Here is a 17,420-nt window from a genome sequence, read left to right as displayed (position 1 = left end):
TCTCAAATCAATAACCTAAGGTTCTACCTTAGGCCACTGAAAAAAGAGGAGCAACGTGAGTCCAAAACAAATAGAATGAAGAAAATAATAGAGAAGAAATTAAGGAAATAGAGAATAGAAAAACAATAGAGGTAACAACAAAACCAAACATTTGCTTATTGAAAAGTTAAACAATATTGACAAACCCTTAGTTAGACTGACCAAGAGCATTACTAAATTACTAAAATCAGTAATGAAATAGGGGCCATTGCTATTGACCTTACAGAAGCAAGGCTGATTATGAGGAAATAATATAAACATTTATTTGCCTACAAATTAGATAATCTTAGTGAAATCAACAAATTCCCTGAAAGATACAAACTACTAAAACTAATGAAATAGAAAATGTTACTGGACCTATAACAAATAAAGAGATTGAAGTTTTAATTTAAAAAAAATATCCTACCAACTCATTCTATAGGGCCAGCATTACCCGGATACAAAAACCAAAGGTACCCTCATGTTCATGTGTCAGAAAACTTAATATTGTTAAATTGTCAGTAATCCCCATATCCATCTACACATTCAGTGTAGTACCTATCAAAATCTCAGCTGCTATTTTTTCAGAAATTGTCAAGGTGATACTAAAATTCATATGGAAATTCAAGGGACCTAGAATAGCCAAACAATCTTGAAAAAGAACAATGTTGGAGGACACATACTTCCTTGTTTCAGAATTCATTCAAAGGAATTGTTATCACAAATGCATGGTACTGGCATAAAAATAGAAAAAGAGATCAGTGGAATAAAACTAAGAGTCCAGAAATAATCCCCTTTTTATGGTCAATTGGTTTTTGACAAGACTGCCAAGATCATTAATTGGGGGAAAGAATAGTCTTTTTGATAAATGGTGCTAGGATAACTGAATAGACATGTGTGAAAAAATGAAGTTGGACCTTTACCTTATGTAAAAGCTAATACTATGAATCTCTTAGAAGAAAAAATAAAGATATTCACAACCTTGACTGAGCAGTGGTTTCTTACATAAGACCACGAAAAGTACAAGCAATAAAAGAAAAAGTAGGTAAATTGGATTTTAACAAAATTTTAAACCTTTACTCTTTAAAGGAGACTATAATGAAAGTGAAGGAAACCCATAAAAGGCAAGAAAATTCTGCAAATTATGTCTGATAAGGGACTTTTGTCCAGAGTATATACAGTACTCTTACAATTCTATAATAAAGACAAGTAGCCTAATTTAAAAATGGGCAAAATAATGGAATAAACATTTATTCAAAGAAGATAATTAAATGGCCAATAAGTACATGCAAAGATTCTCAATACCATTATCAATTAGGTTAAAACAAAACCACAATGAGATACCAGTTCAAACGCTCTAGGATTGTGGGTAACGCAAAGACAGGTAATAACAAATATTGGCACGGAGGTGGAGAAATTGGAACTCTCACACTTTGCTTTTGTTCATATAAAATTGTGTAGATGATTTTGAAAACAGTTTTGGCAGTTCTTCAAAAAGTTAAACATACAGTTACCATATGATTCAGCAATTCCATACCTAGGTGTATACAAAGGTAATGGAAAATATCCACACAAAATATGTACACACATGTTCATGGGTATAAATAATAACCAATAACCAATAAATGCTAACATGTGTTCCTCAATTGATGAATGGTCAAACAAATGTGATACAGCCATACAATGGAACATTATGTAGTAATAAAAAAGAAATATTGATCGTACAACATAGAATAACTTTGAAAGTATTATGCTAAGTGGAAGAAAGTCACAAAAGACCACATACTGTATGATTTCATTTAATATATATATATATATATATATATAATACGTATATGAAACATCTAGAGTACACACATTTTTTCCCCCATGAATGAAGCCTGAATAATTTAAAAAATCTACCTGCTGGTAGTAGTAGCTTCCCCCATCTCTGTTTTATAATCTATTCAGATGGTGTTTAGTAACCGAATCTTCGCTTATCTCTACCTGGAGAGCTGTGGGCAGTGTGACAGTAGAAAAACCTTAGCTCTGGCAGCAAGACAGGTCGGAATTTGATATGTAGGATTGTCATTTACTTCCTTTGTGACCTTGAACAAGTTGCTTAGCTTCTGTGAGCCTTCGTATTCTCATGTTCGGTTTAGGGATAATTACATATCCCTAATAAAGTTATTGTGAGTATTAAGCTGTCAGCCAAAGGGCTTTATCCATTTATGTTTCAGGAAATTTACCTTTTCCTTTAAATGTTCCAATATGATATGCATCTCATTTCTTTTAGAGGCACACCGATCTTGCCTGGAAAAATGCTAGAATAAGAAAAAAATCTCCCTGACTCCTTTTGTAGTGTTAATCTTAAAAATGAAACAGTCAGTTATTTTACCAGCAAAAATGGGTTTATTTGGGAATAAGAGATAATTACAATTCGGCACAAAGAAGTTATGGCAAAACCATAGGCAAGTTCAATAAGCAAATGAAAGAAACATTATTTTATGGAGAAGAAGGAAACTGAGAGGGGTTGTTAAAGTCCACTGGAAAAAATCAAGAGTTTAGGGTGATGATTGTTTCTCCTTGTCTGAGTTGCAGGGGTAGTTGATATCTGTAGGAGATGCAATGTACATCTTTCCCTGTTGAGGCCTTTAATTCATGATTCTTTTCTGCTGAGGATTCTTCTCTTAGGGGTGTGTAATTCATGATTCGTCCCTTAATTGACATTGAGTGTTATGCCTTCCCCCTTCCAGCCCTTCCTCCTAGCATCCTGAGTTCACTTTAGTTAGGTTTCCCTTTATTGATTTTCACAGTAGCATACAGTATTTGGGGACAGGAGGTCAGAGACCATTTCCATTTTTTTCCTATTTGCTCTTCCTGATTAAGGTATTTTTTTTTCTTTATGTTGAGCTTGAGCTTTTAATTTGCAGTGTTTCCGAAGGTGACCTCCCTGGGTATGTGGAGCAACTTGATCCTCAGAAGAAAAGAATGTCATTGTCTGGTGTCCTGGATTGACCCAGAACTTATCTTCTTTGGTACTAGGAGTTCTGGATTAGTTGTCCCATTCTCTTGGGAAGGGAAATCTATTTTTGATTAAAAAATATTAATATGACTATGTTTATTTTCTAGGCTTTCAGTATGTTTTCTTTAATTCAGATACCATTTGAGAATATACTTTCTGTTTCTAGTGAGAAGTTGTGAACTTTAAAATAATAGTTACCAGAAATTGAAGGGACACTAAAGACGATTTAACTCATCTTTCTTTTTACATGTGAAGACCATGAAGTCCGGGAAGAAGTTACTTGCCCAGTCACCCTGCCAGTAGGTGGCAGAACTGACAGTAGAAGAGTAGAGAGTTGGGATGGGGGAGAAGTGTAAGGTTTATTGCCTACTATGTGTTGGCATTTTACATTTATTTTCTGATTTAGTTTTTTTAATAATAATATTTTTTATTATATTATGTTAGTCACCATACAGTACATCCCTAGTTTTTGATGTAAAGTTCCATGATTCATTACTTGCGTATAACACCCAGTGCACCATGCAATACGTGCTCTCCTTACTACCCGTCACTAGCCAATCCCATTCCCCCACCTCCCTCCCCTCTGAAGCCCTCAGTTTGTTTCCCAGAGTCCATAGTCTCTCATCGTTCATTCCCCCTTCTGTTTACCCCCCCTTTCTTCTTCCCTTTCTTCTCCTATGGATCTTCCTACTTATGTTCCACAAATGAGTGAAACCATATGATAATTGTCTTTCTCTGCTTGACTTATTTCACTTAGCATTATCTCCTCCAGTCCCATCCATGTTACAGCAAATATAGCTGGAAGCCTTTCCCTTAAGATCAGGAACATGACAAGGATGCCCACTCTCGCCATTATTATTCAACATAGTACTAGAAGTCCTTGATTTAGTTTTTAAAACAACATGCTCGGATAGATATATTATGCCTCTTTGACAAGTGAGGCAACTGAAAATCAGTTAAGCTCACTTATCAAAAGTTGTACAGCAAGAAGATGATAAAATGTGGCTGCAAGCCCAGCTCTTTCTCTCTCTCTCAAAGTCATGCTCTTTTTATTTCACTAAGCTGTCCCCTAAAATAGAATCCTCTTTATCTATCGCCCTAATAATAGATATTTCTCTTATGTTACATGCCTTTCTTATCTATAATCCCACAAAAACTCTTCAGGAACCTGAGGAAAAACAAAACTAGAACGCAGGGAGATGAAATTTATCTTAATATTTAAAGGAAGGAGATTTAAATAAAGACATCATGAAAGCAAGGAATGGCCTGCCTTAGGAGAGAGTGAGCCCTGTCATTTAGGAGACTTACAGTACTGGGCAAACTAGGACTTGGGATTTTCATGGAATAAAGGGCTTCCAGTTTCATAACTGTGACAGTCCTGGGCACAATAAGACAAGTTGGGCATCACTACTGTCACTGTAAGTATGTCAGCAGAGATTGGATAGTTCCTCAGGGTTTGAAGCATTGCATGAAGAGTTGGATAAGACCATCTGAGTTCCTTCTGTTATTGTGGAACAAGATGTTTACCTTGTTGTTTTTGGAGCTAATGTCCAAATTCTGATAAAATTAGGACAGAAGGCTGGTAGTTAAACATGATAATAAGAACACAAAATAGAAACAAAAGAGTACCTGGGTCTTACTGCTCTCTGTACTACACGACATAGTTTTATTATTGTTACTTTGTTTTGTTCATTCATTTTTATTTTATTTCAGTGTAAGAATATACTCTCAGGTAGTTAAGCTTTATTTTCTGACTCAGCCTCTGAGTGTTCACCAGTGCAGTTGTATTGTACCAATCAAGCTATCTGACACTTAGCAAGTGAATCTGGACCTAAATGGGAAGGGGGGTGGCATTAGTATCTCAGCTACCCAGATGATTCTAATGTGTAGCCAGTGTCAAATATCACTGCCTTAAATCAAAGAAGGAACAGAACTAATGTTTATTGAATCATTATCATGTGTTCTGGGAGCTATGCTTGATGTTATCTTGTTTAATCATCAAATAACTCTGCGAGATAGGAATTATTATTTCTAGGCAAGGAAAGTTGGTCTCACAGAATTTGAGTAACTTGTCAAAGGTCACAGCTAGTAAGTCAAATGTTCTTTTTACTCAGCCATAGTACTTCTAAAAACAAGAAAAAACACTCAATCTTTATAAAATCTGTTGGCAACTCATTATTCAATTTTATCTCCATAACTACTTGGATGTAAGAATGACTAATATCCTCATTTTACAGATGGAGAAATTGAGGCAAGGAAGGGCTAAATTGAGAAATTTGTCTAGGTTGGTAAGTAGTGGAGCAGGGATTCAAACTCAGGTCTCAAGATTTTAGCTCTTCTTTTTTTTTTTTTAATACAGCAAACCCGTTGCCCCTCCCCTAATCATTTTTCTTGCCTATGAAGTGAGAGGAGTCCTAGCTACTCCTAAGGATGCCTGTGAGGATTAAATTAAATATTAGCTATGAAAGAACTCATGGAAAACCACAGGCCAATATTCCTGATGAATACAGATGTAAAAATTCTCAACAAAATATTAGAAAACAGAATTCAGAAGCACATTGGAAGGAGCATATACCAGGATCAAGTAGGATTCATCCCTGGGGTACAAAGATGGTTCAACAAATGCAGATCAATAAATCTGATATATTAGATTAATAGAATGAAAGGTAGAAATCAATGATCATCTCAACTGATGCAGAAAAAACATGTGACAACTCTCAAAAGCAAAAGGCCAGGACCAGAATTCATAGGCTAATTCTATCTAATATTTAAAGAAGAGTTAAGGCCTGTTCTTCTCAAACTATTCCAAGAAATGCAAGAGGAAGGAAGACTTCATTCTATGAGGCCAGTATCACCCTGATACCAAAACCAGATAAAGATACCATAAAAAAGAAAACTATAGGCCAATATCTCTCATGAATATAGATGCAAAAATCCTCAACAAAATATTATCAAACCAAATCAAACAATGTATTAAAAAATCACACACCATGATTAAGTGGGATTTATTTCTGGGATGCAAAGTAGTTCAATATTTGTAAAACAATCAATGTTATACATCACATCAATAAGAGAAAGGATATGAACCATATGATCATTTCAATAGATACAGAAAAAGCATTTGACAGAGTACAATATCCATTCATGATAAAATCCCTTTGCAAGGTAGGTCTAGAGGGAACATACCTCAACATAATAAAGGCCTTATGTGAAAAACACACAACCAATATCACACTCGATGGCGAAAAACTGAGAACGTTTCCCCTAAGGTCAGGAAGAAGACAAGGATGTCCACTCGCCACTTTTATTCAACATGGTACTGAAGTCCTAGCCACAGCAATTAGACAACATAAGGAAATAAAAGGCATCCAAATTGGTAAGGAAGAAGTGAAAATGTCACTATTTTCAGATGACATGATACTCAATATCGAAGACCCCAAAGACTCCACCAAAAAACTACTAAAACTGATAAAGGAATTCAGTAAAGTTGCAGGATAAAAAATCAATGGACAGAAATCTGTTGCGTTCCTATACATTAGTAATGAAACAACAGAAAGAGAAATGAAGGAATCAATCCCATTCACGGTTGCACCAAAAACAATAAAATATCAAGGCATAAACGTAACCAAAGAGGTGAAAGACCTATATTCTGAAAACCATAAAACACTGATGAAAGAAATTGAAAACAACAGAAATGAATGGAAATACATTTCATGCTGATGGGTTTGAAGAACAAATATTGTTAAAATGTCTATACTACAGAAAGCAACCTACAGATTTAATGCAATCCTTATCAAAATACCAACACCATTTTTCACAGAGCTAGAACAAACGATCTTAAAATTTGTATGGAATTGAATCACAAAAGACCTCAAACAGCCAAAGCAGTCTTGAAAAAGAAAAATAAAACTGGAGGTATTGAAATTTCAGATTTCAAGTTATATTACAAAGCTATAATAATCAAAACAGTATGATACTGGCATAAAAATAGACACATAGGTCAATGGAGCAGAACAGAAAACCCAGAAATTAACCCATTATTATATGGTCAGTTAATCTTTGACAAAAGAGGAAAGAATATCCAATCATAGAAAAGACAGTGTTATCAACAAATTGTGTTTGGGAAAACTGGACAGGAATATGCAAAAGAATGAAACTGGACTACTTTCTTTCACCAAACACAAAAATAAATTCAAATTAGATTAAAGACCTAATGTAAGACCTGAAACCATAAAAACCATTAAAGAGAGCACAGACAGCAATGTCTCTGACATCAGCTGTAGCAATGTTTTTCTAGATATGTCTCCTGAAGCAACGTAGATAAAAGCAAAAATAAACTGTTGAGACTACATTAAAATAAGTTTCTGCACAGCAAAGGAAATAATCAACAAAACTAAAGGCAACCCACCAAATGGGAGAGGATATTTGCAAACAGCATATCCAATAAATGGTTAGTATGCAAAATATATAAAGAACTTCTACAGCTCAATTCCCAAAGAACAAATAATCCAATCAAAAATGGGCAGAAGACATGGACAGATATTTTTCCGAAGAAGACATAAATATGGCCAACAAACATGTGAACATTTGCTCAACATCCGTCATTATCATGAAAATGCAAATCAAAACTACAATGAGATATCACCTCACTCCTGTCAGAATGGCTAAAATAAAAAAAAAAAAACACAAGAAAAATAAGTGTTTATGAAGGTGTGGAGAAAGAGGAATACTCTTGCACTGTTGGTGGGAAAGCAAATTGGTACAACCACTGTAGAGAACAGTATGGAGGTGCCTCAAAAAATTAAAAATAGAACTACCCTGTAATCCAGTAATTGCACTACTGGATGTCTACACTTAAAATACAAAAACACTAATTCAAAGGGTTATATGCCCCCCTATGTTTATAGCAGCATTATTTACCATAGCCAAATTACGGAAGCAGCCCAAGTGTCCATTGATAGATGAATGGATAAAGAAGATATGGTGTGTATGTGTATTAATATTTTATATCTATCTATCTATTTATCTATCTATCTATCTATCTAAAATGGGATATTATTCAGTCAAAAAAAGAAGAAAATCTTGCCAATTGCAATGACATGGGTCGAGCTAGAGAGTATATTGCTAAGTGAAATAAGTCAGATAAAGACAAATACCATATGATCTCACTCATATGTGTGGAATTTTAAGAAAGAAAACAAGCAAAGGAAAAAGAGAGAGAGAGAGAGAGAGAGAAACCAAGAAGAGAGAGAGAAAGAGAGAAACCAAGAAACAAACTATTAATTATAGAGAACAAACTGATGGTTACCAGAGGGAGGAGTGTGGAGGGGTTGGTGAAATAAGTCTTGGGATTAAAGAATACACTTATGATGAAAATAAAGTAAAAGGAAATAATGAAATAATATGTTTAAAATGGTGGGGTAAAGAGATTAGTTTCAAAATAACTGCACTGTAGGACCTAAATGCTGGACTTAGGTCATCAAGACTAAATAAAGGCATCATCTACTTGTTATAGTTCAATCATAAGTCAGGACTATAGGAGTACCTTACTCAACAAAATAGACGTTTTTTGGAAAGTTGGAAAGTTTGGAAATTTTTACAAATGAAATCTTTATGTTTTAAATATGTTAGGACACTCCAGTAATTAAAGGTATCCTGAAATGAATCTTTCATAATGCTAATGCAAACAAAACAAATATAAACTAATTATATTATGATTAACCATCAATAAAAATAATAAGTAAATAAACACATTTGACAAAATTTAACATCTGTTCATGATAAAAACGCTCAACAAATTAGGTATAGAAGGAATGTACCTCAACATAACTGAGGCAATATGTGACAACCCATAGCTAAGATCCTACTCAGTGGTGAAAGTTCCAAAGCTTTCTTTCTAAAATCAAGAACAAGACTAATGTGCCCACTCACGACTGCTACTTAGCATTGTACTGGAATTCCTAGCCAGATTAATTAGGTAAGAAAAAGAAATAAAAGGCGTCAGAATTGGAAAGAAACTGGTAGAATTATCTCTGTTTCATTTTTTTGTATTTATTTATTTTTTAAATAATATTTTTTTATTATGTTAGTCACCATACCTTAGTTTTGATGTAGTGTTCCATGATTCATTGTTTGCATATAACACCCAGTGCTCCATGCAATACGTGCCCTCCTTAATACCCCTCACCGGGCTAGCCCATCCCCCCCATCTCCCTCCCCTCTGAAACCCTCAGTTTGTTTCCCAGAGTCCATAGTCTCTCATGGTTCATCTCCCCCTCTGATTTCCCTTCTCTTCATTTTTCCCTTCCTTCTCCTGATGATCTCACTGCTATTCCTTATGTTCCATAAATGAGTGAAACCGTATGAAAATTGTCTTTCTCTGCTTGACTTATTTCACTTAGCATAATCTCCTCCAGTCCCGTCCATGTTGCTGCAAATGTTGGGTAATCATTCTTTCTGATGGCTGAGTAATATTCCATTGTATATATGGCCCACATCTTCTTTATCCATTCGTCTGTTGAAGGGCATCTCGGCTCCTTCCACAATTTAGCTATTGTGGACAATGCTGCTATGAGCATTGGGGTGCATATGGCCCTTCTCTTCACTACGTCTGTATCTTTGGGGTAAATACCTAGTAGTGCAATTGCTGGGTCATAGGGTAGCTCTATTTTTAACTTTTTCAGGGACCTTCACACTGTTTTCTAAAGTGGCTGTACCAACTTCCATACCCACCAACAGTGTAAGAGGGATCCCCTTTCTCCACATCCTCTCCAACATTTGTTGTTTCTTGCCTTGTCCATTTTTGCCATTCTAACTGGCGTAAGGTGGTATCTCAGTGTGGTTTTTATTTGAATTTCCCTGATGGCTAATGATTTTGAACATATATTCATGTGTCTGTTAGCCATTGGTATGTCTTCATTGGAAAAGTGTCTGTTCATATCTTCTGTCCATTTTTTGTTTTGATTATTTGTTTCTTGGGTATTGAGTTTGAGAAGTTCTTTGTAGATCTTGGATGCCAGTCTTTTATCTGTAGCATCATTTGCAAATATCTTCTCCCATTCTGTGGGCTGCCTCTTAGTTTTTTTGACTGTTTCCTTGGCTGTGCAGAAGCTTTTTATCTTGACGAAGTCCCACAAGTTCATTTTCGGTTTTGTTTCTCTTGCCTTTGGAGATGTGTCATGAGAAAGGTTGCTGTGGCCGATGTCGTAGAGGTTGCTGCCTATGCTCTCCTCTAGGATTTTGATGGCTTCCTGTCTCACATCAAGGTCTTTCATCCATTTGGAGTTTATCTTTGTGTATGATGTGAGAGAGTGGTCAAGTTTCATTCTTTTGCATGTAGCTGTCCAATTTTCCCAGCACCTATTATTGAAGAGACTGTCTTTTTTCCACTGGATGTTTTTTCCTGCTTTGTCAAAGATTAGTTGCCCATAGAGCCGAGGGTCCCTTTCTGGGTTCTCTATTCTGTTCCATTGGTCTATGTGTCTGTTTTTGTGCCAGTACCATGCTGTCTTTGTGATCACAGCTTTGTAGTGTAGTAGTTGATCAAGATTAGAACAGAGATCAATGAATTAGAAACCAGGAGCACGAGGCGGCACTGGAGGAGATAATGCTAAGTGAAATAAGTCAAGCAGAGAAAGACAATTATCATATGGTTTCTCTCATCTATGGAACATAAGAACTTGGAAGATTGGTAGGAGAAGAAAGGGATAATGAAAGGGGGGGGTAACCAGAAGGGTGAATGAACCATGAGAGACTATGGACTCTGAAAAACAAACTGAGGGCTTCAGAGAGGAGTGGAGTGGGGGAATAGGATAGGCTGGTGATGCGTAGTAAGGAGGGCACATATTGCATGGTGCAGTGGGTGTTATACGCAACTAATGAATCATCGAACTTTACATAAAAAAACAGGGATGTACTGTATGGTGAATATCATAATATAATAAAAATATTATTATGGAAAAAAAAGAAAGAAACCAGGCGCACGGTTGAACAGATCAAGAAAACTAGAAGCTGGTTCTTTGAAAGAATAAATAAGATCGATAAGCCACTGGCCAGCCTTACTCAAAAGAATAGAGAAAGGACCCAAATTAATAAAATTATGAATGAAAGGGGAGAGATCACGAACAACACCAATGAAATAGGAAGGATCAACAACTTTATGCCAATAAATTAAACAACCTGGAAGAAATGGATGCCTTCCTGGAAACCTATAACGTACCAAGACTGAAACAGGAAGAAATTGATTGTTTAAACAGACCGATTAATTATGAAGAGATTGAAGCAGTGATCAAAAACCTCCCCAAATACAAGAGTCCAGGGCCTGACGGATTCCCCGGGGAATTCTACCAAACATTCAATGAAGAAATAATACCTATTCTCCTGAAGCTGTTTCAAAAAAATAGAAACAGAAGGAAAACTACCAAACTCATTCTATGAGGCCAGTATTACCTTGATCCCCAATCCAGGCAAAGACCCCATGAAAAAGGAGAATTACGGACTGATATCCCTGATGAATATGGATGCGAAAATTCTGTTTGATTTTATATAGAGAAAGTCCTAAAGACTTCACCATGAAAATGTGGGGCAAGGGGTGAAAGAAATGGGTGAAGGGGATAAAAAGTTAAAGGAAAAAAACAAAAAAATTATCTGAAAAAGAAATAAACAAAATGATTTTATTTATAAGAGCATCATAACCTAAATATTTAGGAGTAAATTTAACCAAGATGGTGAAAGACATACTCTGAAAACTATAAGGCATTGATGAAAGAAATTGAAGACTACACAAATAAATGGAAAGATATAGTTTTCATGGATTGGAAGAATTAATATTTTAAAATGTCCATACTACCGAAGGCAATCTACAAATTGAATGCAATCCCTCTCAAAATACCATCAGCATCTTTCACAGACTAGAACAAATAATCTTAAAATTTGTGTGAAACCACAAAAGACCTCAAATAGTCAAAGCAGTCTTGAGAAAGAAGAGCAAAGCTAGAGGCATTTATGCTCCCTGATTTCAAATTATACTGCAAAGATGTAGTAATCAAAACCGTATGGTACTGGCACAAAAACAGATATACAGATCAGTGGAACAGTAGTGAGCACTGAAATAAACCCAGGCTTATGTAGTCAGTTAATCTAAGATAAAGGAGACACGATTATACAGTAGGGAAAAGACAGTCTGGTGCTGGGAAAGCTAGATATTCACATGTAGAATAATGATAGTAGATTCCAATCTTAAAGTTAACTTGAAGTGGATCAGACTTAAATGTAAGACCTGAAACCATAAATTTCCTAGAAGAAAACATAGAGAAAAAGCTTCTTGATATGGTCTTGGAAATTTTTTTGATATGACAGCAAAGGACAAGTAACAACATAAAAATCAACAAGAGGGACTACATCAAACTAAAATTCTTGTGCACAAAGAAACAATCAACAAAATCAAAAGGTAACCTATGGAATGGGAGAAAATATTTGCGAATCATCTATCTGGTAAGTGGTTAATACCAAAACATATAAACAACTGTGACAACTCAATAGGAACACAAACAAACAAAACCCCCAAATAATCCAATTAAAAATGGGGAAAGGACTTGAATCGACATTTTTCCAAAGAAGATATTAAAATAGCCAAGAGGTACATGAAACTTGCTTAACATCACTAATCATAAGGGAAATGCAATTAAAACCACAACGAGATATTCCCTCAGTTAGAATGGGTTTCATCAAAAAGACAAGAGATGACAAATGCTGGCGAGGATGTGGAGAAAAAGGAACCTTTGTAACTTTTGGTAGGAATGTAAATTGGTGCAGCTACTGTGGAAAATAGAATGGAGGTCCCTCAAAAAACTAAAAATAGAATTATCTTATGGTCCAGCAATTCCACACTTGGGAATTAATTATCCAAAGGAAATTAAACCACTATGTTGAAGAAATATCTTCCCTCTTGTGTTCATTGCAGCATTACATATAATAGCCAAGACATGGAAACAAGTGTCCATTGATAGATGAATGGATAAAAAAGTTGTGGTATATATTTGGTATACATACATATACATGTGTGTGTGTATATGTATATACAGGTACATACCTACTGGGATACTATTCAGCCATAAAATAGAAGGATATTCTACCATTTGTGACAATGTGAATGGATCTTTATGGTATTATGCTAAGTGAAATAAATCAAAAAAGACATACTATATGATCTCACTTATATGTGGAACCTAAAAAACAAACTCATAGAAAAAGTAATCAGATTTCTGGGGGCTGGGGTAACTGAGTGAAAGTAATCAAAAGGTACAAACTTCCAGTTTTAAGATAAATAAAAACTGAGGATGTAATGTACAATATGGTGAATGTAATTAGCATGGCTATGTGGTATATTTGAAAGTTGCCAAGAGAATAAATCATATCCTTAAACTTAGCGTTGTATGTCAATTATATCTCAATAAAACTGAAGGGAAAAAAATCTATTGGGTAGTGGAATTGGGGGGAAAAAAAGAAAAGAAAAGAAAGAACAAAAGAAAAGAAACATTCAACAGACACTGAACACATTCTCTTATTGGCCTTAGGTTTGATGCCTTCCTCTAGTGTCCAGGCTGGCTTGGAGCACTGGTCCCTAACTTATATCACTCAGATCTCTGCCCACTTCCGTATCAAGTATTCTGATTAATTTGGTTTATCTTTTATTCTGTCCTAGCTGAATCCTTCAAGGAATTTGCCGAATTGCTCAACGAAGTAGAAAATGAGAGGATGATGATGGTAGGTCACTAACACTGGGCCTCGAAGTGATATCTTGGCTGATTGGCTGATTGATACTTTGTTATTTCAGTTTCTGTTTCATGGATCTTTAGAACAGTAAAGATATTTAGGAGATAGATCTGGTTATTCTATTTCATGCTTTTGCCCTGGGAGTTTAGCATTAGGTAGAGAGAAATTAGTGTGGAAATTCCATTCCTGTTCCTATCAGCGAGAAGTGTTTCAAGGGACATTAAACTGGGCTATTGAACATGTCGAAAGAAATTGTGGCCCTTATTGTGTTTAAGTTATTCATTTATTTATCTGTTTCTCTGCTTATAGAAATAATAATATAGACTTTATTTATATTTGACATAGAATTGTTTTATTTAATTCTGTGTGAAGACTTTTCCTTAGTAAGTCTATTTCTTAAAATAATAGAGCAGTTTTTTTAGAGCAGCTTTAGTTTTACAAAAACACTGAGTAGAAAGTACAGAGAGATTTTAACATAACCCCTTTCATCGGTTTTGATTACTGTAGCTTTCTAGTAAGACTTAATGTTAGATAAGAACTTTAGAATCAGTTTGTCAGTACCCACAGAATAAATTGCTGGGATTTTGATCAGGATTATATTGAATCTATAGATCAAGTTGGGATAAACGGAATCCTAAAAATATTATCTTCCTATTTATGAACATGGATTATATTTCCATTTATTTAATGCTTCTTTGATTTCTTTCAAAACTCATCAGAGTTTTGCAGTTTCCTTACATAGATCTTGTACATATTTTATTAGATATATTCCTAGGTATTTCATTTTTTGTGTGAACTCTATTTTAGCAGCTTTAAAAATAATCTTTTTGTATGGTCCCTAGACCTGCAGCACCAGTGTCACCTGGGAAATTGTTAGAAATGCAGGTCCTCAGCCCTACCCCAGACCTATTTGGACTTAAATGTAGAAGTACCTAGGTTGGTCAATATTTATTTTTATTAGGGTTATGAGGGTGATGTTGGAACATTTGTAGAAGGTAATGAGAGGTCTACCTTCCCTTTCTTGATAGGATGACTTCCTGCAGGCAGTTCAGCTTTGTTAAGTCTATTTATTCAATAGTCAGAGTTCTTTAATCTGTCATTACTCATCCTTTTCAACAGTGTGATACTGGCTTCTGAGAATACTGCTACCATTTCATCTAAGCTCCTAGAGAAGTGGGATTGAAGGCAGGACTTGGAGGTAGGGGAAGTAGAGACTTAGGTTCTAATAATGGCAGTGCCACTAATTGTTGATTTCAAAGGACTCATGGTCTTTTGCTGTTCTCTCTTTTTTCATATGTATAATGAGGAAAATAATCCCCACCTCCCAAGGTTGTTGAAAGAACGCCAAGTGATATAATGAATAAGAAAGTGTTCTATACATAGCAAAAAACACTTATTAAGCGAGTGTTGTTTGTAGTTAACTTTTGTTACTCCCAAGATCCTGCTTATGGAAATTTGACTTGGGAATTTTCTTAGTTTAAGAGACTTGCTTCTAAGGATATTAAGGAGAGACCAATATGGGTAATTTCTCTGGAGTCGGGTAGATGGCCACCCTAGCTAATCTACACTCTACAAAATGTTTTCTTCTGCCTGAAGGGTTTGTGGACTATTGCCAATGTTGATCTCAAAGGCATTCAACTCCATTTCATTCATATACCACTAGAAAGCTCAGCTGTACTTCTCTTCATTCCTAGTTGTTTCTTGATCTCCTTTATTTACCCAATTACAAAGCTCTAAGATATTAAAGTAGGACTCATCTTTTGAGATATTGTTTTTCTCACCCTTCTTGCTGGCTCTTTTCCATAGGACTGACTCATTTTCCTCTGTCTTTCATTATGTTGTGCCCCTTTGTCCCCACAACTCTTCAGTCATGTATTGAGTGTAGGCTCCCCATTTCCCATTTAATTCTAGGAATGCTGTGAAGGTTAGGCTCAATGTGGGCCTTTCACAACATGGCAGGAATTCATTGCTTGACTGCACCTCTTGCTTTTCCTAGAACTGTGGTAAAAGGACTCCTTAGCCCAATATGGATTATCTGGGAGGTGTTACACAGCTTTTGATCCTTCTATAAGAAGAGGCCAAAAGAAGCTTTCGAACAGGAAAGAAGTTCACAGCTCTAGCCTGTGATAATTGCAAATATCTAGCCATTCTTGTAAATGAAGTTAAATTGTGGAAGGAATTATGGAGGAAAGAATTGAGGGAGAGCATTCCAACTGTGCTGTTCTTAAATAGTACCCCACGGGATGTTGTATTACCTCAGAAGCTGGCCTTGAAAAGTCTTGATAACAGACTTCCTGTATGATTAACGTTGGCTTTCCTAGGTGTTTTTCTGACTCTGAAGGGGATCCTATTAGCAATGTGCAAGGTCTGTCTTTGAGGACTGTGAAGAATGACCTAAAGAGACCCATACTATTTCAAGCAGTATATCCTTAATGACTTCTTTTGGTAATTAGCTAACCATCAAAGATTCATGAACAATCCTACACTGCTGGATCGAGTACCATCTCTAATCTGCTAAATGCCCTATCTAGTGTTAATTGGGATTCATGCAATAGGAACGTGATTAGCTAAACTCACTGTGTTTAGAGTGTCACTTTTGCTGGGGGTTCTACCCTGAGATAGCAGGTAGTAGCTTTTCTGCTAGAGAGCTTATGAAATGGATGCAGTGATCAGAAAGGGGAATAAAGATCATGTTTAATTAAAAGGGCTTTTTTGAGTAGTTGCTAGACTTCTAAGGGATTTAAGGATAAAACAAAATGAAAAAAAAAGAGTCAAACTTCGGTGTGATCTTTTCCTACATCACTATCTCTGTGTTCTGGCAGAAAGTAGTATAATAACCATCGAGTGTCAAAGAGAGGAAATGGCTCAGAGTATGTATTTGTGTTGTAGGAGACTGAGAGCAATATAATCAATGTGATCAAGGGAGAACCATGGCCTCCAATTTTAGTGAATCATGTACTAGTTTTCTAGACAGAGACAGGGCCAAACATACAAAAAGCAGTGGCCTTATGGACCCTGTGTAAGAAGTTGCTGGCACTCCTGCTTATACAAGAAAATCCCCTTTGAAACATAGAAACTGGCAACTGTGCCATCCTTGGGTTGCCTGTGTACGCAAGGACTCAGCTGAATGTCCACATAGAGGTTTGACACATACTACTCTCCTTAGAGATGGCATGTTCACTTCTTATTCAAAGGCAAACTTCTTCAGTGTGTCCCAGGTAGCCACTTTGTTTGTGTTACCTTTGTGAAAGTGGAAATAGTTTTTCTAATTGTCTATTGTTGCATAACAACCTATTCTAAAACATAGTGACCATTTAATTTTATCTCATTATATTGTGGGTCAGGAATTCAGGCAAGGGTGAGCTGGGTAGTTCTGCTTCATGTGGTAGTATTCACCTGGGAGGTGGATTGAGGCAGCTTTGCTCACCTATCAGGCACCTCAGTGGAATGGCTGGAAGGCTGGGCTCAGCTGGACTTTTGACCAGAATGTATATATTTGGCCTCTCTAGGTTGGTAGTCTCAGGTAGTCCAACTTCTTAAAGAGTGGCTCAGGGCTCCCCAGGGGGAGTGTTCCAAGAGAACCAGGTGGAAGTTGCTGGCCTTTTATGACCTAGTTTGAGAAATC

At 36.0% G+C, this 17,420-nt stretch overlaps 1 protein-coding gene across 1 annotated transcript in view; it reads left to right on the top strand.

Moving 5' to 3' along the window:
• The window catches only part of OPHN1 (oligophrenin 1), a 624,918-nt gene that overhangs the window by 195,881 nt on the left and 411,617 nt on the right, over positions 1-17,420 (top strand). The window contains exon 4 of the mRNA XM_040630677.1: positions 13,725-13,786. Coding sequence (XP_040486611.1) covers positions 13,725-13,786 — 62 coding nt within the window. The remainder of the gene's footprint in view (positions 1-13,724; positions 13,787-17,420) is intronic.

The sequence above is a fragment of the Ursus maritimus genome, assembly GCF_017311325.1.
Source record: "Ursus maritimus isolate PB19 chromosome X unlocalized genomic scaffold, ASM1731132v1 scaffold_X1, whole genome shotgun sequence".
In the NCBI taxonomy this organism is placed as follows: domain Eukaryota; kingdom Metazoa; phylum Chordata; class Mammalia; order Carnivora; family Ursidae; genus Ursus; species Ursus maritimus.
This window is presented reverse-complemented; position numbering and strand designations above follow the sequence as displayed.